The 23805-nt window shown below is 40.5% G+C and overlaps 2 protein-coding genes across 5 annotated transcripts; both read right to left on the bottom strand.

Moving 5' to 3' along the window:
* Positions 1-227: 227 nt before the first annotated feature.
* On the bottom strand, positions 228-7700 carry c15h5orf24 (chromosome 15 C5orf24 homolog). Of its 3 annotated transcripts, none has more exons than XM_066645932.1 (3): positions 7492-7700; positions 4453-5054; positions 228-2972 (listed from the first exon to the last, which is right to left on the bottom strand). In XM_066645932.1, the coding sequence occupies exons 2-3, from the start codon at positions 5052-5054 to the stop codon at positions 2789-2791; spliced, it is 786 nt and encodes a 261-aa protein (XP_066502029.1). In that variant the 5' UTR covers positions 7492-7700; the 3' UTR covers positions 228-2788. The 3 variants fall into 3 exon arrangements, with proteins under 3 accessions (XP_066502029.1, XP_066502028.1, XP_066502030.1); XM_066645931.1 differs by lacking the exon at positions 7492-7700 and adding an exon at positions 6525-6632; XM_066645933.1 differs by lacking the exon at positions 7492-7700 and adding an exon at positions 5974-6084.
* Positions 7701-8690: 990 nt separating this feature from the next.
* Positions 8691-23481, bottom strand: ddx46 (DEAD (Asp-Glu-Ala-Asp) box polypeptide 46). Of its 2 annotated transcripts, none has more exons than XM_066645655.1 (23): positions 23357-23481; positions 22013-22195; positions 20545-20622; positions 20210-20291; positions 19959-20127; positions 19140-19348; positions 18703-18813; positions 18234-18399; positions 17630-17750; positions 17048-17223; positions 15651-15772; positions 15173-15251; positions 14494-14576; positions 13944-14108; positions 13455-13617; positions 13100-13293; positions 12608-12745; positions 12025-12174; positions 11614-11841; positions 10760-10978; positions 9475-9619; positions 9237-9310; positions 8691-8845 (listed from the first exon to the last, which is right to left on the bottom strand). In XM_066645655.1, exons 1-23 carry the CDS (start codon positions 23371-23373, stop codon positions 8798-8800), a joined length of 3120 nt encoding a protein of 1039 aa, XP_066501752.1. In that variant the 5' UTR covers positions 23374-23481; the 3' UTR covers positions 8691-8797. The 2 variants fall into 2 exon arrangements, with proteins under 2 accessions (XP_066501752.1, XP_066501751.1); XM_066645654.1 differs by having other exon boundaries at positions 22013-22216; positions 23357-23437.
* Positions 23482-23805: the final 324 nt, after the last annotated feature.

Raw genomic sequence — 23805 nt, 5'->3', positions numbered from 1 at the left:
TTGTGGTGGGGGGATAAGGGTGTGGGTTGGAGAAACGTGTGTGTGTGTGTGACTGGGTGAGTGTGTGATGCCCTGTGATGACCCACCGCAACCCTGAACAAAGTGAAACCTTTACAGAAGGCAAAGGAAAGAACGAAGGCTAGTAACATGATGAACTTTCTTGTAAGAGTCAGCCTTTAGTTTACGGACGGCCCTGATATCCATTTACATATTTATTTATTTCATCCAATCACGTGCGTTAAAGGTTCCTCAGAGCACAGAGCACAAACAGAAACATGTTGATCACTTTCCAGCTGAGCTCAGTCAGAGCTAAGAGTGACATACAGAGTGTTTATCTACGATGATAATATTCTCAACAGATAAAAAAAAGGATCAGAATCATGAGAAGAGCTTAGTGTAATTCACTGCCACAGACGGACACGCACTCAGACGGAGAGAAATCTACAGCCTTCACATCACCAATCACAGAAATCTGTGAAATGCCACCAGTTTATAAAAAGCTACACACAACAAACAGTGGAAATCACAGCAGTGGTGCAATTAAAAAGAAACGCATGTAAATATCAGACATTAATCTGAGGTAAAAGTACTTTCTTTCTTCCACAGCTTCATCCACAGCATTTACAGGATCTACATCATGAGGAGAGATACAGGACCACAGACTAAACTTTGCAGCACTCAGATGACAATTGAAGTAAAAGGACACTCCAATCAAAAATGAAAAACAAAGGATTGGATTCAGGAGCAGAACACATTCACCTGATTAACTCAAGACAAGGAATCAAAAGATAAAATACGTTAACTTTACGAAAACAGAAACAGAGGATCCGCCTTGTTGTTGAACGCTCTGTTCCAACATTATATAGTACAGCGTATACATTCTAGGGCCCTGGACTGCTGCACCATTTAAGGTGGAACAGAGAATCTGAATAGACAGATTACAGTCAGCATTTTTTGGTGAATACCAAAAGTGCAGTCTCTGTTTCATTGCATCTCCAGTTTAAAGGCTAGGAAACCCTCATCTAATGATGTAACTTGAAGGTGGGAGTTAAAAATAAACTAGTTCTTATTTTTTATTTATCTATTTATTGAATGTTTGACCACTACAACAAAAGCTAAGCTAGCAATCAGAATTGGTTGACACCACAGTGATCACTGTATGATGTATTTACACGACGTAGGCTGGCGGTTGTAGTGAGAAAACACTGTGCTACAGAACACATCCTACTTATAGGATGGAGTGCCCCTTTAAGGTGACAGAAATGAGAAGGTTTCCATTTTAAAGTTTGAGTACAGAAACAAGAGGCTGAAGTCTAGCTCAAAGTGTCCAGATATATACATGAGAAAAAAAAGAAAAAGAAAAAGATGTGGAGCTGACGTCTGACCACGTTTGGTGATTCTAGCTGAAAACTCTGTAAATAAATAGATTTACAAGAAATCAGTGTAACTTTGTGTAAGGAGCATGTTAAAGCTGCACTCTAGAAAAGTAGCTTTTACATTACTGCAGAGTGTTTGATTTTACCCAGACACAGCGGGGTTAATATTCCACAATTCAAGCGTGTGAAGGCTGTTAAAGCAACTAAATGCTTTAGCCTCCTAGAATGCCTCTTCATTAACTGAGGTGTGTTTGTGCAGTGTCATAATGAATACAGGAGGTCCTCGGGTTACGTCAGTCCCGAGTTACGATGTTTCGCGGTTACGACACATCTCCCATTTACTGTATAAAGCCTTGTTTCGACTTAAGTGGTTTTGAGTCGTAAACGTCGTAACGTGAACTTAGTGTTTGGTGTGTGCGGCGCGGCGTAAGAATACACGGTTACGCGTCTCGGGACCGAGGAGGATAGGTGTTAGGATAGGATAAGTGCTTACAGTATGTTATTTACGTACCGTATGTACGTATGTTCCGACTTACACCGAAAATCGGTCTACGATGCGACGTAGGTACGGATCAACGTAAGTTGAGGAACCCCTGTATGTCATTTAATTTGTCATTGTAATTTTAACAAATGTTTCAAAAAAGTTACATAAAAACGGTCTGAGGAGGTTAGAAATCACCTTAAATGGGTTTAAAAGATGCAACTATAAAAAAGGTGACTTTCCCCAATAAAATACTGTTAATACTGTCTCACTGAGAGTGGAGCTATGGTTCTGGTTTGGTGATTATTAGTTTGTATTATAATGTACGTAGTCTAATAGAAAAGGTCGGTTCTTATCAGCACTGTGAGCTGGAATATATCGGCTGATATTATCGGCTGAGTGATACATCAGACAGACTCTAAGCCACAGTTTGTTTTGTTTGTTGAAAAGAAAACGGGAGGTATTCTCTTTTGATAATTTCAGAATGCAGCTTTAATCACAGAGCAGTGTGTGTGTGTGTGTGTGAGAGAGAGAGAGAGCGAGAGTGTGCGAATGTAGGGTAAATCTAAGGATGTCGTGTTATAGTTAATGAAAAACATCTGTATAAAAGTCTTTGGTGGGGTGATGGCACATTACTGAACTGGTACAAATATTGCACTCAATAAAACTGTCATTATAGTCATGCTGTAGTTACAAATATGAACAAGAACTACTGAACACTTGCACTGAAACCTCTCGGACTCGGACGTGAAATAAGAGGAGGAGGGTCAGAGATTAAAAACAGCTGAAGAGTCAATGAGTCACTGTATAAGAACAGGGCCGCTCTCTGTGGTGTCTGTGTCCTCCTATTGTCAGCTGCGAGGGCTGAGGATTAAAGATGCTGGGTTCCTCTGGGGTTCTTGGAGAACTGTATGTGTGTGCGTGTGTGTGTTCAGATGTGTGAGTACGGAGAGGTGTTGGTGTGCAGATTTAAAGCGGCGGTGCTGTTGGACTGTCTGTCGCTGGAGCAGATCTCAGAGCAGGACTCAGCAGGAGTAGGTTTCTGATCTCTCACAGACGGAAAGCCACTGATCAGGAACTGAGGAACCGAGGAAACAACGGACATCTTCACCGGCCTGCACAAAACACACACAGGAGATATGTATCACACTGTACACTTCCATATATAACCTTCTTGTGTAATGCAGATGAAACTGAGGTAAATAAAAAATAGATAACTATGAAAACGGAAAGATAAATAAATAAAAACCCATAAATTAATATATAAATAAATAAGTCCAACACGGAAAGTAGGGGTAAATAAATAAATAAATAAGCATCAATAAATAAATATGACCTAAAAGCAAGGGCAAATAAATAAATCACGAATCATGAGTTGGAATGCATAAATAAGCATCCTTGTTTGAGCTTCAGTTTATCCTAAAACATACAAATAAACGTTTTTAAGAATACAAATTAAGATATTTAATATGATAATGATATTATTATTGTTGTTGCTAATATCAGTAATAACAACAATAATATAGAATAGCTCGAAGAGCTTTAAATCAAATAATAATGAGATAAAATATACGTACAAGAACATACATATGACAGTGAATAGAACATATATATAGCTCTGAGTTACTTACAGTCATATGCAAAAGTTTGGCGCCCCCCTTGGTCAAATGTACGTTTCGCTAAGTTTAAATAAGTACACATCCTCCACAGAGAGCACGGAGTAATACACATTTAAGAAACAATACCCAACCACATCAGCTACCACAGCAACAGCCTAGCAACTGCTTGGGATAACGTGTCAATCACCTCAACACGAATAATCAACTCTCAAGCGTAGCAACAACTAACAAGCAACGACCTAACAACCAACTGGAACACCGTATCAACGACATGGCGACAGGGCAGAGGCTCTTCTGCTATAACTATAAAAACAAAGTCAACAGCTCTTGTTTTAAGCATTATTACAAATTAAAGGAGACATATCATAAAAAAACACTTTTTGAGTAAAATTTACATTAATTTGGCGATAAGGAGCCTATCAACCAACAATTAGTGATTTTGTGCTACTTCTTCCATAAACAGCAGACACTTCAGATTTGTTCCACCTCCTCGTCTGAGGCTCTCCACTCACACTACCGGACCTGCATTTATGCGAGAGTCGAAGACCTGGTTAAACACAGTAAGATCAACACAAACTTTGTGGATAGATTAAAGGACTGATTAAATTTGGCGAAAAACAAAAATGGAGAACAAAGAGAACAAAGCAAAAGTAACAAAAGACAGCATTTCTCTGCCTTACGCCTCACTGCTGAGCACCTTGGGTTTGAAGTAAATAGAGGCCTATTCTCAGCAGTGGCTGATACAAGTAGTCCTGAAAAATGTAGTTTACATCCTTGTGGTGTTTTGACCAAAACATGTCATAGTCTTTTTATTAAGACAAAGAACTGTGTTAAACTGTAGAAATAAGATGTAGTCTATAATATGTCTCTTTGGGTTAAATGTGTTCTCTGTAGATGATGTGTTAATTTGTTAAAATAACAAACTTTTGCAGATGACTGTAACATAACTCGTAAAGATGTAGAAACAGGCAGTTACTGGTTGTTGTCGTGCTGTTTGCTGTTGGTGCTGCAGGCTGCGTTTTTTTGTGTGCTGCTGTAAGGGAACACCGCTGTGCTGCCAGGTCTGTAGCTCAGTTTTTTGATCTGAGAGAGGGCTTTAACGCTGCCGGGGGGCCGCCCAGGGCTCACTCTGTACCCCGCTGCTCTGGTGGTCCCGAGAGGCCTCCCGGGGCTGGTTTTGAAGCCAGCCGCTTTAGTGGTGCCGAGAGGCCGGCCTGTGCTGGTCCTGTATCCCGCCAGCTTTGTGGTACCCACCGGACGGCCGCGTTTCCCAGAGCGTCCTGTACCTTTCTTCTTCTGCTTGGAGTCCTCAGGCTTCTCCCCGGCTTTGGGGGCCGCTTTGGGGGCAGTTTTGGTGGGCTGTCGTTGGCAGGGTGTGGCCGCAGGTTTCGGAGGTTGAGAGGGTGCTGCCAGGTGAGTGAGAGGAAGCTGAAGGGATGCTGTTGAGGGCGAGGTGGGATAGAACTTATTCATGTGTGCAGAACACAGGTCAAAGTGAGCGTGGCGTCCGTCCTCAGCCAAACACGACGGCCTGCCGCTCCCGCAGAAATCAGCACTGCTGCACACCTCACGCATCATCTGCACAAACACAAACACACAGTACACACATTAGGTTTGATGCCCTTGTTACTTACAGTATGTCCAAATGTTTGTAGACACCTCACGCCTGACTTCTTTAAGCTGTCCACACTGTGGACGCAGATTGTGCACACACATGGTATACAATCTCCATGGTCTGGAGCATCTGCACATGAGCTGAAGCTCAGTATCCCTGATGTCAAGCATGGGCCAGAGAGCTACAGAGCTACTTAACGCTGGCTCTGACAGAAAGGCGTCAGAACCTTGTAGCTTGCTGTATATGAGGACACACAGCCGCAGACCATTCCGACTACCCATTGACCACTGAACCAGGGAGTAATGAAGGTGGTGTAACATATAACTGTAATTAAAAAAGTCAAACATTCTCTTGCGGTTTTTGTAATTTTATGGAAACTGTTGCTTTGTATAAAAAAAACTAAAGTATTTTGAAAATGGCAAATGAGAAATCTTTATAATCACTGTCCAAATAAAAACATGTATCCTCTAAAATAGCAACTTTGCAGAAGATGGGTAAAAACCTTCTTAACTTCCAATAGAAGTCAATGTTAAATAGATTTTATTCTAATGTTTGAGAATTTCTATTGGTTCATTCATTGTGCCATTTTTCAAAAGGTATAATAAACTAAAAAACACAAAAAGATACATGTTTTTAATTGGACAGTGATGTTATTTATCATTGATCCCGTTGTAAGTTCCATCAGGAAATAGCGCTGCAAAAGCATGTGCAATCCATTCATTATCTGTAACCCTTATCCAGGTCAGGGTCACGGTGGGTCCAGAGCCTACCTGGAATCATTGGGCGTAAGGCAGGAACACACCCTGGAGGGGGCGCCAGTCCTTCACAGGGCAACACACACACTCACACCTACGGACACTATTGAGTCGCCAATCCACCTACCAACGTGTGTTTTTGGACTGTGGAAGGAAACCCACGCAGACACAGGGAGAACACACCACACTCTTCACAGACAGTCACCCGGAGGAAACCCACGCAGACACAGGGAGAACACACCACACTCTTCACAGACAGTCACCCGGAGGAAACCCACGCAGACACAGGGAGAACACACCACACTCTTCACAGACAGTCACCCGGAGGAAACCCACGCAGACACAGGGAGAACACACCACACTCTTCACAGACAGTCACCCGGAGGAAACCCACGCAGACACAGGGAGAACACACCACACTCTTCACAGACAGTCACCTGGAGGAAACCCACGCAGACACAGGGAGAACACACCACACTCTTCACAGACAGTATACTACTGTATCCAAAAGTAAGTGTGAGTTTGGGTTTATACGATTTAAAGATGGGGATTTCTGTGTTAAAGGTCATGAACATAACGAATTAATACTTCTTGTTGTTGTTTACTAATACACAAAATACTACACTATAAAAAATGCTTTAAAACATATTTGTACACCTAATAGAATGCTTTGCTCACCCTAGAAAGAGGTGACATGCACCACCCTCATGACAACAGCATTACTTAATGTCAGAGGGCTCTTCCAGCAGGATAATGCTCCCCGCCACTCTGCAAAACTGGATTAAGAGTGGTGTGAAGAACATGACAAAAGGATGAGAGCGTTGACTGGGCCTCTGGACTCCCCTGATGAGCATCAGTCACATGTCAAACTTGTCTGGATCTCACCTCACAGCTTACAGAGTTCAAGTCTAGACCCATGTCTTGGTGGGTCAGAGCTCTGTGTGATAAAGGCAGGTGTTTGTAATGTTATGGCTGGCCTGGTGTATGTTGAAAATATAATATGGTTAGATTGAGTAAAACATGAATATTAAGTTAAACAAGTCTGGATACATTTTAAAGTGGTGGGGTGTGGAGAAAACTTGAACAATCCAACTACGTGAATTCCACCTTAAATGCTGCAGCAGTTCTATTCAGGCGCTTGGTTGCTCTGGAGGCAAAATAATAACAGCTGCGGTATTTAAGGTGGAACGGAAAATTCGAATAAGAAGCTGGAGATCAAGAAGCTAACCGTATTTATAAGCTAGTGGACGCTACATTTTTATTTTAGATGTATATTTTTTAGAAATAAACGACTTTTAAAAGCCATTTAAAACATTTTTTTTCATTAAAACTTTATACTATAATTTAGTAACGAGCTTATATTTAACAGTGCATCGTCCGGCGCGTCCTTTAAAACAACGTTTTTAGCGTTTTATGAACATTTACACAATGATATGTGTAGGTTTTAATAGGTGTTTGCTATCCAGTCCCTGCAGAATATACTGGAATGCCTCCGTTGGTCCAAACACAACGAGTTTTTGGTTGTCTTCCTTAACCACCGCCGACAGACTCTATAAAAGTGCATTTTAATAAGATGTAGCTCGCGGTAAATAAGAGAATCCACCTTAAAAAAGGAATAAATATGTGTATTGTTGCGGTACTGTACCTTGGTTGATTGCTGAAAGGGTTAAAGTAAAAAATCCGCCCCATTCTCAGAACTATGGCTCCTTCATTTTCCTCCCAGTCGAAGAGTTTCTCTGTAAAAACTCCAGCAGTGCGACACTGAGATGTTTCTGCTTATTTAAGGCTGATTTAATCCTTATTTCCTCACTCCCACGAAAGGCTTCAGATCAGAAACGCCATTCTCTCATTAAAATTAATAAACCTGGACGTCTGAGCATGCGCACTGCGGACCGAAATAAACCCGCTATCAGATAAAATAACAACAATAAAGATTTCCTTCTGATAAAGGCTCGGTTTGGTTCAGATTTATGTGTGTGGTCTTAGATTAATTAAGGGGGGAATGTACACAGTGATGTTTTCATGGACATGGATTTAGACTAGTCTTGGACTGTCTAAATATCAACGTTAAAAAACCCATAGTATTGGAAAACGGAGCTAATTCAGCCTCAAATGCTCCAATGTGTTCAGTACCCGAGACTGTAGACTAAAGACTGTTTACTTTCTCTACTGGTTTTGCTGCTACGTTACACATAAGGTAGCTACAAATGTACTCCTGCTGTACTGTACGTGCAATGGTAAATATATCCTGTTCTATTCTACTAAAAGCGCCATTGGACGGTTCTCCAATCCAATCCTCCACAATTAGCACAAAATCCAAAAATTAGCAAAAAATCAAATCCAGAGCCTAGTCCCAAAATAAACCTGTTCATTCAAAACCCAAATTCAACCATTTTACCAAAGAATTCGAATCAGATTATTTTAACACACACAAAGAAAAACAAAAACCCAGTCCTAATCCAAACCCAAACCTTAAATCCCAGCCGTCTTTGCCTTAGCATCATTTATTCCCCATCTCTTCAATGTTGTTATTTACGCATCCTCTATCAGTTCAGCTGCTGTTAACTCAGTAGTAAACACACCCCACGTTCACCTCCGAGATCAGATTCACATGAATGGCTTTACATGACCTAAACACATAATCTCCATATATAATTTACACGTTCCCACCAAACACAAGAAAGAACATTAGTTTAAAAGGTGATTTTATTGTAAAAGACCATCTAAACTACATCTTTTTCAACACAAACCATGAAAATTCATCTCACAAAACCAATGAAATCTTTCAGAGACGGTTTTACTAAACAGCTCCAATGGGAGAAAAATAAAATACACCAAAAAATATCAGAATAAGCCCATGTTTTATTGCCTTTAAACAAAATATTGTAAAACAATGTGTGAAATTCTGGCAAAGACAGGAGTAAAGATGCTGTGACGGCGATTCTGATCTTCTACAGAACTTTATATCTTCCTTTACTGGTCGGCTGGTATGAGTTTTGCTGAAAGGCAAAAACAATAAAAATATTGTGTTAATAAATAAAGAAAATCTGTATTATTTTGCACATAAATTCAATTCTATTACAGATAATGGTTCATAATATATTAATGATATAGTAATATCACAGATTTATTTAAAAAACTACTACATTTTTACATAAACGTGTTCAAAAAAACAAAAACAGCTGTGGAAGATTAAGACTGTAAAAAAAAAAATGTACAACGTTAACTTTTTGATTTATTCTAAAATATTAAATTACCATATTTTAAAATGTAAAAAAGTACCAATTAACATGAGTAATTCAATAGTAATACAGTGAAAAGTGTGTATGTCTTATTCATAGTGGTAATTAAATAGTTATTAATATAATGGAAATGATAAACAAAGGTTACCAGACGGATGAGCTCCTCTTTAATCAGTCGGGTGATTTCTGCCTTCGCTTTCTGCACTGCCAGCTCATTAGCGCCTAGTGAAATAAACCGAATATTACTGGTCATTCATAATGCACTGAAAGATCTGACTTAACATTTCTTCACCAAGTTAATGAATGAATTATAATGAATTATAAAAATAAATTATAAAACTACGGAACTGATTTAAATTTAAATTAGATTTAAAACACAGACATACTCTCGATAGCAAGGTAAATCTTGCGCTCTCCTTCTTTGGGTTCTTTTCCTGGAGGGAAGTAGGTTCCTCTGATGGTGATGGCAGCTTCAGAGTACTCTCCAATCCTCTGTAGAGCTTCTTTAGATGTCACCTTCCATCTCGCCGTCTGCACGGTGAAAAACAGTTAGCAAGAACAGAAATACTGATTTAAAAGCTAATACTGTTCTATCTCCATCCTCACATGTGGGCTGTGTTAAGTTTTTATTCATTTAATCTGACTGGAGGTGCTCAAACTTTTAACTGTTTTACACGTAGAGTGTGGGGCTGGCCGCTCCGGGTGAGGAGTGTGGTGTGTTCTCCCTGTGTCCGTGTGGGTTTCCTCCGGGTGACTGTCTGTGAGGAGTGTGGTGTGTTCTCCTTGTGTCTGCGTGGGTTTCCTCCGGGTGACTGCCTGTGAGGAGTGTGGTGTGTTCTCCCTGTGTCTGCGTGGGTTTCCTCCGGGTGACTGCCTGTGAGGAGTGTGGTGTGTTCTCCCTGTGTCTGCGTGGGTTTCCTCCGGGTGAATGCCTGTGAGGAGTGTGGTGTGTTCTCCGTGTCTGTGTGGGTTTCCTCCGGGTGCTCCAGTTTCCTCCCACAGTCCAAAAACACACGTTGGTAGGTGGATTGGAGACTCAAAAGTGTCCACAGGTGGGAGTGTGTGAGTGAATGTGTGAGTGTGTCGCACTGTGAAGGACTGGCGCCCCCTCCAGGGTGTATTCCCGCCTTGCGGCCAATGATTCCAGGTAGGCTCTGGACCCACCGCGACCCTGAATTGGATAAGCGCTTACAGATAATGAATGAATGAGTGTGGGACTGGATAATAATTCAATATTGATGTATATCGAAATATAAAAACACATTTTCAATACTTCAATACACATTATTTACAGTATCTCTCCCTGAATTACGCTCATTACAGAGCGCCGTCATCAGTTCAGCACTCAATTCTAAAATTAGTTTAAAAATATTAATATTGGCAAAGTCAAGAGGTTGTTGTCTGATGGTGATGTCATGTAGCTTTCAGTTCTTGGCAGTTTTTCCTGAGGCTTTTATATTGTTCATATTGATATCGGAATTATATCGCAATGACAGAAATTAAGAAACATATTGCGATATAAGTTCTGGCCTAGCTCTAGTTGACTGTATAATATAAAGGTATAGTTACATGCTTTAAAACGTTAATCTCCAACCTAATTGTGTGTAACTCATTTACTGGACAAATTCCTCAAACACAGACACTGTTAATGTGAAAGAAATGAACATGTACCTGAGGGAAGTCATTGATCTCCAGCTCCTCCTCATATCTCTTCACGCTCTCATTCTGTTCTGCAGCCTGTCGTTCCTCCTCCAGTTTCTCCACTGGTGTGTAGTTGAGTTTGGCATTGATTTTCTCGGCAAGTTGCTCTGCGATTGTTTTGGCAGAGACGGAGGGAGCGATGATGGTGCCGCCCCTCATGATGGCATTGGTAGCCTGCTGCATCACATCCTGCCATTAGCAGAAAAAAAATTTTTAATTAGAACTAATAGTTAACAGCATTATATATATATGCATGTGTGTGTGTGTGTTTGGTCGATTATTTCTTTGTTGTATCAATGCTTCTTGGCAGTAAATCTTATACAGCTAGAAACCCTGTTCATTTCCCTTTTAAATGGTGCCACACTTGTAAGGAACATGCATTTGTGGGACGAGCAGAAGAGCTGAGTATGTGGGTTGCGCCCATGAAAAATCTGCCAAATCCTCTCTGCCAGTGCCAACACCCTGCACCAGTCCCTCTCAGATTTCAAACAAATGTATTCACCTTTTTATTTTCGCTGTCAAAGCTTTCAAACCATGGACATAGCAGTAGATCAACCATTGAAGCAAATGAAGTACAACCAGAAAACAGGTCTAGGCCGCAGTATTATATCACACTGATGCAGCTGTACTTCAAACAGATGTTTATTGATTTACTGATCAGTTCAGATACATAATTCTGTGTGAAATATATTCAGTGTGAAAATAAGAAGGCTATAAAACTTATTTTTAAAGAAATGTGAAGGCACTGTGCATCTCCCATGAGCCAAGACAATTTACTCTTAAAAAAGAAATGCTGTGCATCTTACAGAAATACAGCCCCTCACCTGTGCCTCTGCCCCCAGATTCTTCTGTGCGTTGATTTTAAGAGCCAGTTTCTTGGCAATTTCCAGTTTCTGGATGTTTCCAGCGGAAGGCGCTGCGAGGCCGGTGAGAGATGCAGCTGAAGCAGCTCCAGTGAATCCAGCAGCTGGAACCGTAGCACTGCTGCCCGGAGCAGAGAGATCCTTCACCCGTTTCTTGGAGTTAAACATGCTCTCGATCTGTTCATCGATCTGTAAAGAAGCAGAGGAGACAATCAGGACAATCTGCCGGTACCTTGCACTGGTTAGACAATATGGTCTCAAGGTTAGACAGGGAAGGAGAAATTGCACTTTTTACTATAAATTTTGCATTAAACACCAGAATATTTGTGTCACTTTCATAGTTTCAACGAAACACTGAAAACCGAGACTCACATCCAGCGCTGTGTCCTCATCATCAGAGTCATGGAGCCCCAGCGCCGCTTTCTGCAGCTTCTTCCTCTCATTCGCCAGAGCGTGCTCCGTCTCATCAAACTTAAAGCCCTTCCCTGAAAACCCGCTGCTGCTTTTGATGATCTTCCCTTCCTGTTAGGAGAATAAAAAAGCAGGGCATTATCTTCTTTCTTACATGTCGTGCATCTTTACACCACAGTGCTTATAACCAAAGGCTGATCAGCTAAAATCAGCTGGAATTAAGACCATTGCATCTGTGATGTTCACTGGTTTTGTTGCATTTTTTCATGCACGATGTGTAAAAAACTAGTTATAAACCATTAATGCAAAATATACATCCTCTATGTAGTCCACAACTGAAAAATTTCAATAATCAGATGTTCTCATATCCTCCACCAAGAGAAGGTGCCAAATTAATGCTAATGTGTGTCGTTCAGTGAAGGTAGAGAACCACACTAGACAAAGAAGGTCCACATGGCAACATCCGAATCAGATTGGAGTGAACCGCTCATCCCTAACGTTCTGGAAATGATACACAACTGCGCATGAATTCTGCTGCTCTTACGGCTTTCTGCTGCTCTTTGAAGGTGATCCAGAGTCGTTCAAGCTCTGGAGGAACTGCAGAACCGGAGAGTTCCAGAGCTTTAATGATGTCTCCAGCGTAGCGCGCCTGCTCCTCTGTGATGAACGTGTAGGCGTAACCCTGATTAAAACACAGGATAACAGCAGTGAGTTTGTAAAAATAATGACCACAAAACTGATAAAACGTTATTAAACATGCACTTGTTGCACAAGACAAAAATGTGGGTAATTTCTGCATGAAGCATAAACAAAGAAGAGACTCAAGTGATGCTCCCTTTAAGAAAGGAGGAGACCTTATGAGGGGCTGTAAGGATTCATGAATAAACAGGTATGAAGTGGATGTTTGGTGCACAAATTAAGCAAGATGAAGTCCAATTCGTGTGAACAGAGGGATTACTGTGAGGCAGGGCCAACTAAGTAAATACGTGTGAGTGAGTGAGTTACAGTTCCATGAGGTGCTTTGCATCATTTGTACCTTATTTCCAGCCCGGCCAGTGCGTCCGGCTCTGTGCACGTAATCTTCGTAGTGGTTCGGACAGCTGTAGTTCACCACGAGGATCAGCTGCTTAACGTCCAAGCCCCTCGCCGCCACGGAGGTGGCCACCATCAGCCTGCAGGCTCCGTTCTTAAAGTCATTAATAATACTGTCCCGATCGTACTGATCAATACCTGACAACACAGAAGACATGCAACGGAACACAGTGAAGCACAGCAGTGTCTTCTCGTATACATTCAGTCATTTACTGAAGGTGACAAAGATTTAATCAGTTACACTTTGTTGGGTGTTACAGACAGTTGGCTTTTATTTTACTGAAAGAGCAGAGCCGTACCTCCATGCAGGGACATGCAAGGGTACGAGGCCTTCATGAGGTCTTTGAGCAGAGCGTCCGCGTGCTCTTGTTTATCTACAAATATAATCACAGAGCCCTTTTCCTGGTAATGGCCCAGAATCTCCAGAAGCTTCAGGAACTTCTTCTCCTCCTCAATCACAATCTGGAACATACAAAATATATATCAGATGTTAATAGAACCCTGTGATGTCATGACCACGACTAACACTGAGTCTGGAACATGTTTAGTGTTCAAACATAAGAGACATATTATATATATATATGAACCAGGACTGAAAAAGAGAAAATGAAATGAATGGGATGTTGTGTACAGTCAGTAGCCAATAAGCTTCCAGCATCAAAATAAAACCCATCAGCTATTAACATTTATGAGCCCTGTATTAATAAAAGACAGATTTCAAAAAATGTATATAAAAAAAATAAGAGTAGAGTTGGTTGTTTTTGTCCAGAATAGACATCAGTTCTCACCACATGTTGCTCCACATCCGAGCAGACCACACTCCTGCCCCCAACCTGAATCTCCAAAGGTTTGGTGAGGATTCTCCGAGCTAAAGCCTCCATCGCCCGTGGGAACGTGGCAGAGAACATCACCGTCTGACGATCCGGCCTCACGTTCTCAACGATACGCATCACCTGCACACACACACACACACACAGGTTATACCATTTATAGATCACAGACTAGTCCCATTTTCTTAAAGAAAATAAATAAATAAATAAAAACAACCCACATTTAACTGCTCTAAAGGCACGTGGTTCAACATACTTCTTAATTTATTTTTTTTCCTAATTAATAATATTATCAATGATATAATTTCCAGGGAAAAGCACTGACCAATACAACAGGGAGCTCTAGAGAAGGCGCACATGAGCAAAACCCATGGGCAGACAGCATCTGCTCCCAGAAGAGCCGCAAGGCGGTCAAACTACCTATTAACACCCTTCATTTCAGAAGAAACAAGGGATGTACAAGTGGGCACAAACTTGTGTGTACACTTTACTGTTCAGAAAGACTGACCTGTGGCTCGAAGCCCATGTCGAACATTCGGTCGGCTTCATCGACCACCACGTACGTCACCCTTCGCAAATTAGTGACTCGCCCTAAACATCCAAACACAAAACACACAAACTCTTATATTAGCATGTTACAAAACACCAGTTTAAAACAATACGTTACGTGGATAAAATACTACAGGCAATCCACACTAACACTACAGAGTCCCGTTTGGTTTTCCGTTTCTTGCGTACCATCTGAGGGGCACGAAGACCCTGACAACACTCAAATATTTAAATCTGCATCAACAGCTGCGCTATTTCTGACCGCTTTCACCTAGAAAAACACACAGCAGAGATTACCACGCATGTGTGGAAGAGAAGAGACACTCGTGATCCTGCGTGAATGTTTGTTCAGAGCCTGGGTTAAATTAGCATCACCTACCTTCAGCAGAGTCCTCAGGAAACACCTCAGATGTCTGGATGTTACATTTAGTTTGGTTTAGACAATGGTAGCGTAGCAATTTCATCTTCATAAACATCCCATGAAAAGAAAACTGGACATTGCTGAGAGAGTGACCTCTAAAATCACTATCAATTTATATGAGACCTTTCTATTGACAGCATATAAAGTTCCTCAGGAGAGTAAGGGGCATACACTGCCAGCTACGTCTCTTAGTAACTATAATTAACAACACACTCACCGCTGTTAGCTCCCAACATGTCGATCATTCTGCCTGGAGTACACACAATGATTTCAGCTCCTCGCTTCAGCTCCGCAATCTGTTCGATAAAAAACATAACACAGACTGAGGGTTAACGTTAGGAACTGGTACAGAAAGTCTGGTCCAAATACTTGTGTGGACATCAGTGTTTCCCACAGTGCTTTTTTGGTTAGGGTGGCCGCCTTGACAACATCGTCCTTCCACCCCCGCAACTCGCTTCGTGCAATTCGTTCAGTGTCTTATCAAGGCTTCCGATGTGTTTGCCAGTGAGCCGTGATTAATCAATCCATTGTAGAAAACATTCAATAATAAGAGATCATTGTAATCAGTGTTTAAGGCGAGCTGTGTGTCGTCTCCGAGTTTTCCCGTGTACACGAGGTCACAGCAAGAAAAGGAGCTTCTTAAAATAAGAAATGTAATATTTTAAATGCATTTAATATAATATCTTTATCCACACCTGTTCGCTGATCCCAGTTCCTCCGTACACGCAAACCACCCTGAGCCCCAGTGGCTTCGAGAATTTCTTACACTCCTTCGTTATCTGCAAAGCCAGCTCTCTGGTGGGGGTCATTATGACAGCTGGGGGAGAGCAGAAAATAAGATTACTCCGAGTTTAATAAACACACAGATTTACACAGTCAATCAGCAGAGATGAGAACTAACGCCATAAACGCACAAATCTGTAGGATTCACAGTAAGGCTGTGTCAGATTGAATTATTCCCGATAACAACAGCATCATTTTTAAGACGATGTAAATACGTAATGAGGTCATGCAGTTATTTGCCATACGTTCTTCACCTTCAGTGTGGAGGTTGTTTGGATACAAGCTATCAAATGTACAATAAAATGATGGTGTTATGTAAGAATATTCATTCATTCATTCATTCAGTTCAGGGTAGCGGTGGGTCCAGAGCCTACCTGAGATCATTGGGCGCAAGGCAGTAATACACCCTGGAGGGGGCGCCAGTCCTTCACAGGGAAACAACATACACTCACACATTCACTCACACACTCACACCTACGGACACTTTTGAATCACCAATCCACCTCCCAATGTGTGTTTTTTGACTGTGGGAGGAAACCCACGCAGACACAGAGAGAACAAATCACACTCCTCACAGACATCACCCGGAGGAAACCCATGCAGACACAGAGAGAACACACCACACTCCTCACAGACAGTCACCTGGAGGAAACCCACACAGACACAGGGAAAACACACCACACTCCTCACAGACAGTCACCCGGAGGAAACCCACGCAGACACAGGGAGAGCACACCACACTCCTCACAAACATTCACCCGGAGGAAACCCACGCAGACACAGAGAGCACACACCACACTCCTCACAGACCCCTCGAACCCACAACCTTCAGTGTGACTGCGACACTACCTGCTGCGCCACCGTGCCGCCCATGTAAGAATGTATTGAATTGAGTATAATTAATATTATTATAACATCTTATTTGTTGCAATAATGTGTTCTTTAAATGAATAAAAGTATTTGTCAGTGTTTTATTGCCAAGGATATCAGCAAAATACCCTGAAATATCATGATATTTATCATCGCCCACCCGTAAACCACAGGCTTCATCACATGACGAATGTCTGCAACAAATCAAAACAGGAACTTTCCTTCTAAAAATGTATTTTAAAAATGCAGCTATGAGCATTTTATAGACGACGTTACAAAAGTCTGATGAACTGAATATTCAGTTCAGTACAACTTTACGTTTAAACTAAATATGATTTGTACATCGCAGATTGTCGACTTTGGTGTTTACTCTGCAGTAAACCCATTCATTCTGAACACCAGAACCAGATTAACAGAGTTAACAGAGTTGTGACTGTACCGATGGGTCCTTCTGCCTCTTCCAGCGGTCTCTGGTCCAAGATGTGGCGAAACATGGGCAGAAGGAAGGCGATGGTCTTCCCACTCCCAGTCTTTGCGATTCCAATTAAATCCCGTCCGGACATAATGGCAGGAATTGCCTGAGACTGGATTGGAGTGGGCTTCTCATAATTGTGCCTAAGAGCATAAAAAGAAAAAAGGCTCAGGTAAAATCACTCTCTCTCTGCTAAACCTTTAGAAAACTAAATTAAAATAAAAAATAAAACACTTTAGAAGGACAAAAATTCTGAATACTGAATCTCACATTCACCTTTGGGAATTGTCAAATAAAATTTCTAATTTAAGTAAGCAGCAGAAACAATCCAAATGTAAATAAACATTGTAGAACGAGGACCGCAGAGGCACACAATTCAAAGCAGTTTTACTTTTGCTCACCTTTTTTAATTATAAAAAAATGTCACTAATAAGAGAGTATATATGTGACAATTTTTGAAAATAATAAAACCAATAAGAAGTCAACATTACTAGGCAACTGAAGCACTGAAGTGAATATACTTCACAGGATGCAAAGGGCTGCACTCACTTTTTCAGGGCATTTAAGACTTTCATAGAGGTGCCACACTGTACCCAGGTTTTGATAGGTTTGGGGCAGCCTTTCCCTTTCACTGTGATACCCTCCAGCTCCAGACGATACTCATTCACCTCTGGAAAATAAGGAAGACATTTAGTAAACTACAGCACTACGGCAGTGTGGAAGGTTTTTTGTGAAAATAATATAAGTAAATGAATAAATAATTAATTAATTAATTAATGAGGCAGCACGGTGCCCCAGCAGGTAGTGTCTCTGTCACAGCTCCAGAGACCTGGAGGTTGCGGGTCCAAGTCCCGCTCCAAGTGACTGTCTGTGAGGAGTGTGGTGTGTTCTCCCTGTGTCTGCATGGGTTTCCTCCGGGTGATTGTCTGTGAGGTGTGTGGTGTGTTCTCCCCGTGTATGCAGGGGTTTCCTCCCACGGTCCAAAAACACACGTTGGTAGGTGGATTGGCGACTCAAAAAACGTCCATAGGTGTGAATGTATGAGTGTAACCCTGTGATGGACAGGCACCCCCTCCAGGGTGTGTTCCATCGCCCTGAACTGGATAAGCGTTACAGACAATGAATTAATTAATTTTCTAGATGGTAAGCTCACCCTCCTGACTCATTTTGGCGAGTTCAGGAACTTCAACGTAGAAGTTTTTTCTGTAGGATTCGTACTGAATCTTCTGGTGATCCACAGGCTCCAGAATCTTCCGTTGTTTCGTCTGATATCCAGTGAGAGCTGTCTGCAGATCTACCTCCTCTTCTTCAGAGGAGTACTACAAAACATTAAATACACCACCGCACATTATCTCCAAGACAAAGGAAAGATTACGACACAAAAACTAGGAATTATGACCTAAAAATAACCTAATACTTCTTAATTAATCCCTAAGGTTTCCTACATATTTCCACACTTTAGTTTTATAAGTAGATAACATGCATTTAAAAATAGTTACTGCATCATTTACCAATATTACAAACTAATAAGTCTTTTATTCATTTTAGTTTAGATTCTCATCTTGGGGGTATGGTTTAAGACACAAAAATATTAAGAACAGAGTTACTGGTGTTATACAAACCTCCATGGCATCCTGATCATTCTCCATCAACTCTCCTTTCTTCTTGGTGGTATGAGGAGTTTTTTTCGTTTTAACCACAGTTACAACTTTGGTTACAGTCATTCCGCCTTTCTGTTGATACATAATTAAGCATGTTTACACCAATATGAAGTGTATCTCTATATATTTATATGCATATGAACATTTAATGAAGGAATGTAAACATCAAAGTCATGGTAGAAAACACACAAACAAGTAAAAAAGCAGTTTACTGTTATCAAGGTTTTATTTATTGAATGTTGTGAGAGAAACCCTTGTAATATTAACAAAACACTACAATGAAAAAGAAATAAACACTGCTCTCGCTGATTTACCTCTTTAACAAACTCAACTGTAATATGTCAATACTTAAATAATGAAAGTTTAATAATAATAGTAATAATAATAGCAGTAATTACCTTGTCCTTTCCTCCTCTCATAGTTCCCATGTTGAACTTCTTCACCTCCTCCTTCACCTCTTCCATATACGCATCTAAAGGATCCAGCTCCTCTCCAGTTTCTGTTTCCATCTCTTTACTCTCCTCTGTGTTTCCCTCCTTCTCTTTCTCCTTCTCCTCCTCCTCTTCTCCTTCATTATCAACAGGAGACGGAGCTTCCTCATCATCATCTGGAAGAAAGAAAGATTCACCCAATAAATGGTGTCTAAATTAACAGGTTAATAGTGTGTTATTTTGTAAAAAAATTAACAACACTACATTTTTAATATACATATTTATATATTATTCCCAGGTACTGATTTGGGGAATGTATTCATTGCTGTGCAGAGAGTCAACAAGATAAAACAGCAATGTGTAGCAGCAGCGATGCAGTATACACCATACAGTGATTGCAGGTGAACTGTGTGTAATCCAATGAGCAGCAAACTAACAAAAGCAACAGCTTCCAGTGAAACGAGTTATGATGTATATTACCCTTATACATGAAAAGCTCCCAAATAAATTACAGAACACGTTTAGGTTAAAGCAGTGGAATGAAACAAGAAGTTGTCCTACTCTCATTCTTTCAATAAATAATTTGTTATTGAATTATTGGAAAATAACATCCTGACACAGAAATAACAAAATGTACTGCTATTAAATGGACACAAATTTGTCTTTAATAAGTGCATTTACTACGATTAACTCAATCTGAAATCTTTAAATTACAGCAGTAACTGATCGATTCCAGTTGTGCAACACATTTTACTTTTTCTAAATTTCATGTTCGTTTTAGCTCACCGTCATCATCCTCAAGACTCCACTTCTTGCCCTGTTTCATCTCCTCCAACTCCTTCTTTAATTCTCCGATGTTCTCCATCGCTTTTTTCCTCTGCTCCTCCCTCCATTTCTCCACTCGTTCTTTCCTCTTCCTCATCTCCTCCTCCAGAGTGTTCTGGTCAAAGTCTTGCTGCAGAGAGAGTGAATATTGTGGGTCGTTAACACGAAGTAAAAGAACTCTGTAGTTCTAAATCCAACCAGAGTAGACTTACATCCTCAGCTTTCTCCTCTTCCTTCTCCTCCTTGACTTTCTTCTTGTCTCCAAGCTGGTCTGCGCTGTCTGATTTCTCTTTGCTGAGGGAGAGAAGTTAGAAAAAGGCTATTCGGTTTAAACCAGTGGTTTTATTGGTATTTAACAAAAATGTTACCAACAATGCATCACTGGGGTTACACTTGTGATCTCCTGATTAGACGCCAAAACCTTAATAAACCAATATGGGAAGTATTGATGAAAAAGTAGAGGTAATAAATTACTTCTTTATTTAAATCTGTAACTACTTATATTACTATTATTGTGTATTGTCGTTAGGAGTTGGAAGATCTCCACCTTTTGGCTTTGCTTCTGCTCCTGGACCTCCGGCGCTCACGGCTCCGGGATCGTTTCCTCTCTCGACTCCTCGAACGCCTGCCAGAGAAATATAACCACGTACTTTTATTATTTATCAGGAGCAAAGAACAAGAAGAATTATATATCAGTGGATGGGGCATTGCTCGTAGATGAGTGGAATGTTTTAGTAACCTCACTGTACTTTATTTATGAATCAGACTGTGATCCAGTCACAACATCCTGAATACTTGTTTTTACATCTCATTAAAGGCTAAGCAGCAGCTCTATGAAAGTGTCAAACAAATAAATACAGTGGTTGAGTTCCTAACTTGTGTTTATTGATAGTCAGAAAACATATTATTTCTTACTGATTCAAGGAATAAGGTTTAAAAGACCATTGGTCCCCCCCCCCCCCCACCCACCCCCCCCCCCAACGGTGTTCGGAAACTCTAATAGGCGTCTTGCCTGTGACGTAGATGGTGGACAACAACTCTAGAAGCTGCACTTAATTTAATGCAAAATGAGGAAAAGGTGTGTTGTTTTTGGCTGCAATCATTCAATGTACAGTGGGACATCTGTGAACAAATGGCCCAAAGATCCCAAAATATCCAGAAAATGGACTAAATTTGTCAACTTTAAACGGGCACTTTGGAAAGGACCCTCCGCTCACTCCGTTATCTGTAGCTCATTTCACTGGCGCTTTTCCAACAATATGGGCATGTAAGGACACCAACGAAAGGTGTTCAAGAGCCTCTGTAACATGGAGGTAAACAGGGTATGGACACTGACTTCGCCTGTTTTAGTTGGTGTTAGTTAACGTTAGCTTGACTCGCTAAACTCGGTGGCTCAGATTATACTCGGCTACGTAGCTGCATTACGGAGGTTTACAGTGTCGGATGAATTCGAGTTCGACTTCGATCACATTTACAAGAATAACGGTACCTCTACATTTGAGTTTAGCTTATTGCTAGGCTATTGTCATGAATAATGTTGGTTATTTAGCTAGATACTGTCATAACAGTCAGTCATAACGGTGTTTTACCGCAGCGTTGTTCAGCTGTTGTCCACCAGTGACGTCACGGTCGCGTTCAAGAATTTCCGTAGCGAGCTCGGGTTTTTCCTTCAATTTAATAAAATTGTCAGTTTTAAAGCAAATTAAGCTGCTATTTTCATTTTAATTCATACTTATATCTGTCAGTAACTACAATAATATCAAATATTCATGGAGGACCATTAAGTGGTGCTTAGCCTTTAAAAACTAATGATATCTACAATTTGCTCAGAAAAGCATATGATGATATAATAATGACAAACATCACCATAGCATGCACTCCTAGGCTCTTTGTAAATACTGGCAAGAATCTTAGGCAAAATTGTGCTGCGAGCAATGCAGGAAAAACAAAAAATACATAATAATTGTCTGTGGTGATGTGATCAGCAAAGCTGTGACTGGGTGAAGAGGTTCAACCTCTGTCTCTTTCGGTCTCTGGATCGTGATCTTCGGCGTTCTCGACTCCTGGACCGGTCTCTCCTGCTCCTCTCACTGCGAGAACCGGCTCGTTCCTCTTTCTTCGAACGCTTCGAGTCCGGAGAACGGCTTTTAGAGCGACTACCGGACCTCCCCCTCGATGAAGATCTCTTCCTGTAGTGCCTGTGATCAACAATAGACTTTCTGTAATAACAACAATAATAAGTTATAGATATATATATATATACATTATCCAAAGAGTCCTGTTTTGAAAGAAAAATAATCATTAGAAACATTAAGTCCACATCCAAAGTGTTTAACCTTGTTAACATGCCCTGCATGGTGCTGTTTAGGCACTAGAAGATATATCATGAGTGAACTAACAAGCCAATGTTAGCAGAGGATTTCCGTTTTTGAAAGTGCAATGTCTCAAAATCAGGGGCAAATTCAGCCAGGGTTTATGATGTCATAAACCTAAGGAGCCAATCCTGTCATCTCGTGGGGTGGGGATTTTGCCCAGTGAGTAGCAGAGAGGTGTGTGCAGGCAGAAGTGGGCACTATGTTTTTGTAATGTATAACTGTAATTAAAAATTCACATATTCTCATGCGCTTATCATTTTTATGTTAACTGTCGAGTATTATTAAAAATGGATCAAAAGAACTGAATATGAATATTACTAACATCACAATCACCATCTTTAAATCACTTTAATCAAAACTCTCATGTACTTTTGGATTCAGTTTTATCCCAATGTACAGTACAAAGCAAATGAATTCTTCTCGTCATTTTTAAACGTATTAATTATCTATTTATTTTGGGGGGAAAAACTGAAAGTTTCAATATTACGCTAAAGTTAGTCGTGTTTTAAAAATGACAAAAAAGTAATTACAATTTATTTGTAGGCCTAATATATACACGGTTAATTTACACACAGGATTATATAATTTAATACAAATCAAATACAAAGTAATGGACTTGGTTGGTTTGAATTCTCCGGTGCAGACTGAACGTATATGCTACGTCATTTAAGGTGGACTAAACAATTAGAATAAGCATCCAAATTTAGCCAGTTAACCAATTTTACTGGTGTATTAACGGGTTTTCATCAAGCTCGGGTTTTAAGTTATGCCCTAGTTATTTAGTTCAGATTTACTTCATTAGCTTTAGCGTCTTTAGCCTCCCGTTGTTCGCTGTGGATTTTTCCACAGCTGCCTTTAGCAAATTTAGCTAACACTCTCTGAACTTTTGGTGCAGTTTGCTGTGTTATATGCCTTCTCACACATTAATGCAGTCAACAGTACGTGTTTTTCAATCAATATTTAAATAAAATATGCTTTAATCACCTCGACTCGCGCCCCATAGCGACTGCCTTCGCTTTCTTCTTCTCCTGCTTTAAGGTGGTCGGCAAACAGAGATTCGCCGCATTAGCGCCACCTTAAGAGTCAACCAAGGTTACAGCTCATGAAAGATTTGGTCAGGTCTTTATTCTTCTTCTTCTTCTTTGGAACATAAGCCCTATGGAAGCCCGTTTTCGCCAAATAAAGTAGTCATTTAAAAAAGGCACCAATTAATTTCCATTAATATATAAGTTTCTATCTCAATATTTCGATATATTATCTCATTTATTGAGATGCTATGTAAATATATCGAGATAGTAAATAATGTATTTCAATTTTTGACTTAGTATCTCAGAATAATGAGATAATATCTCGAAAGACTGAGATAGGAACTTACACATTAATGAAAATAAAATTTGGTGCATTTTTTATTATTATTTTATGTGGCTGAACCC

The sequence above is a fragment of the Hoplias malabaricus genome, chromosome 15, assembly GCF_029633855.1.
Source record: "Hoplias malabaricus isolate fHopMal1 chromosome 15, fHopMal1.hap1, whole genome shotgun sequence".
Lineage (NCBI taxonomy): Eukaryota > Metazoa > Chordata > Actinopteri > Characiformes > Erythrinidae > Hoplias > Hoplias malabaricus.
This window is presented reverse-complemented; position numbering and strand designations above follow the sequence as displayed.

Coding starts and splice junctions, on each gene's coding strand:
- c15h5orf24 (XM_066645931.1), bottom strand. Junction 2,973..4,452: donor AAACAGCACGACAACAACCA/GTAACTGCCTGT, acceptor TGTTTTGTGCAG/GCCGGTGAAGATGTCCGTTG.
- ddx46 (XM_066645654.1), bottom strand. Junction 20,292..20,544: donor AGCAGAAGCAAAGCCAAAAG/GTGGAGATCTTC, acceptor TCTCTCCCTCAG/CAAAGAGAAATCAGACAGCG. Junction 18,814..19,139: donor TGAGAGGAGGAAAGGACAAG/GTAATTACTGCT, acceptor ATGTATCAACAG/AAAGGCGGAATGACTGTAAC.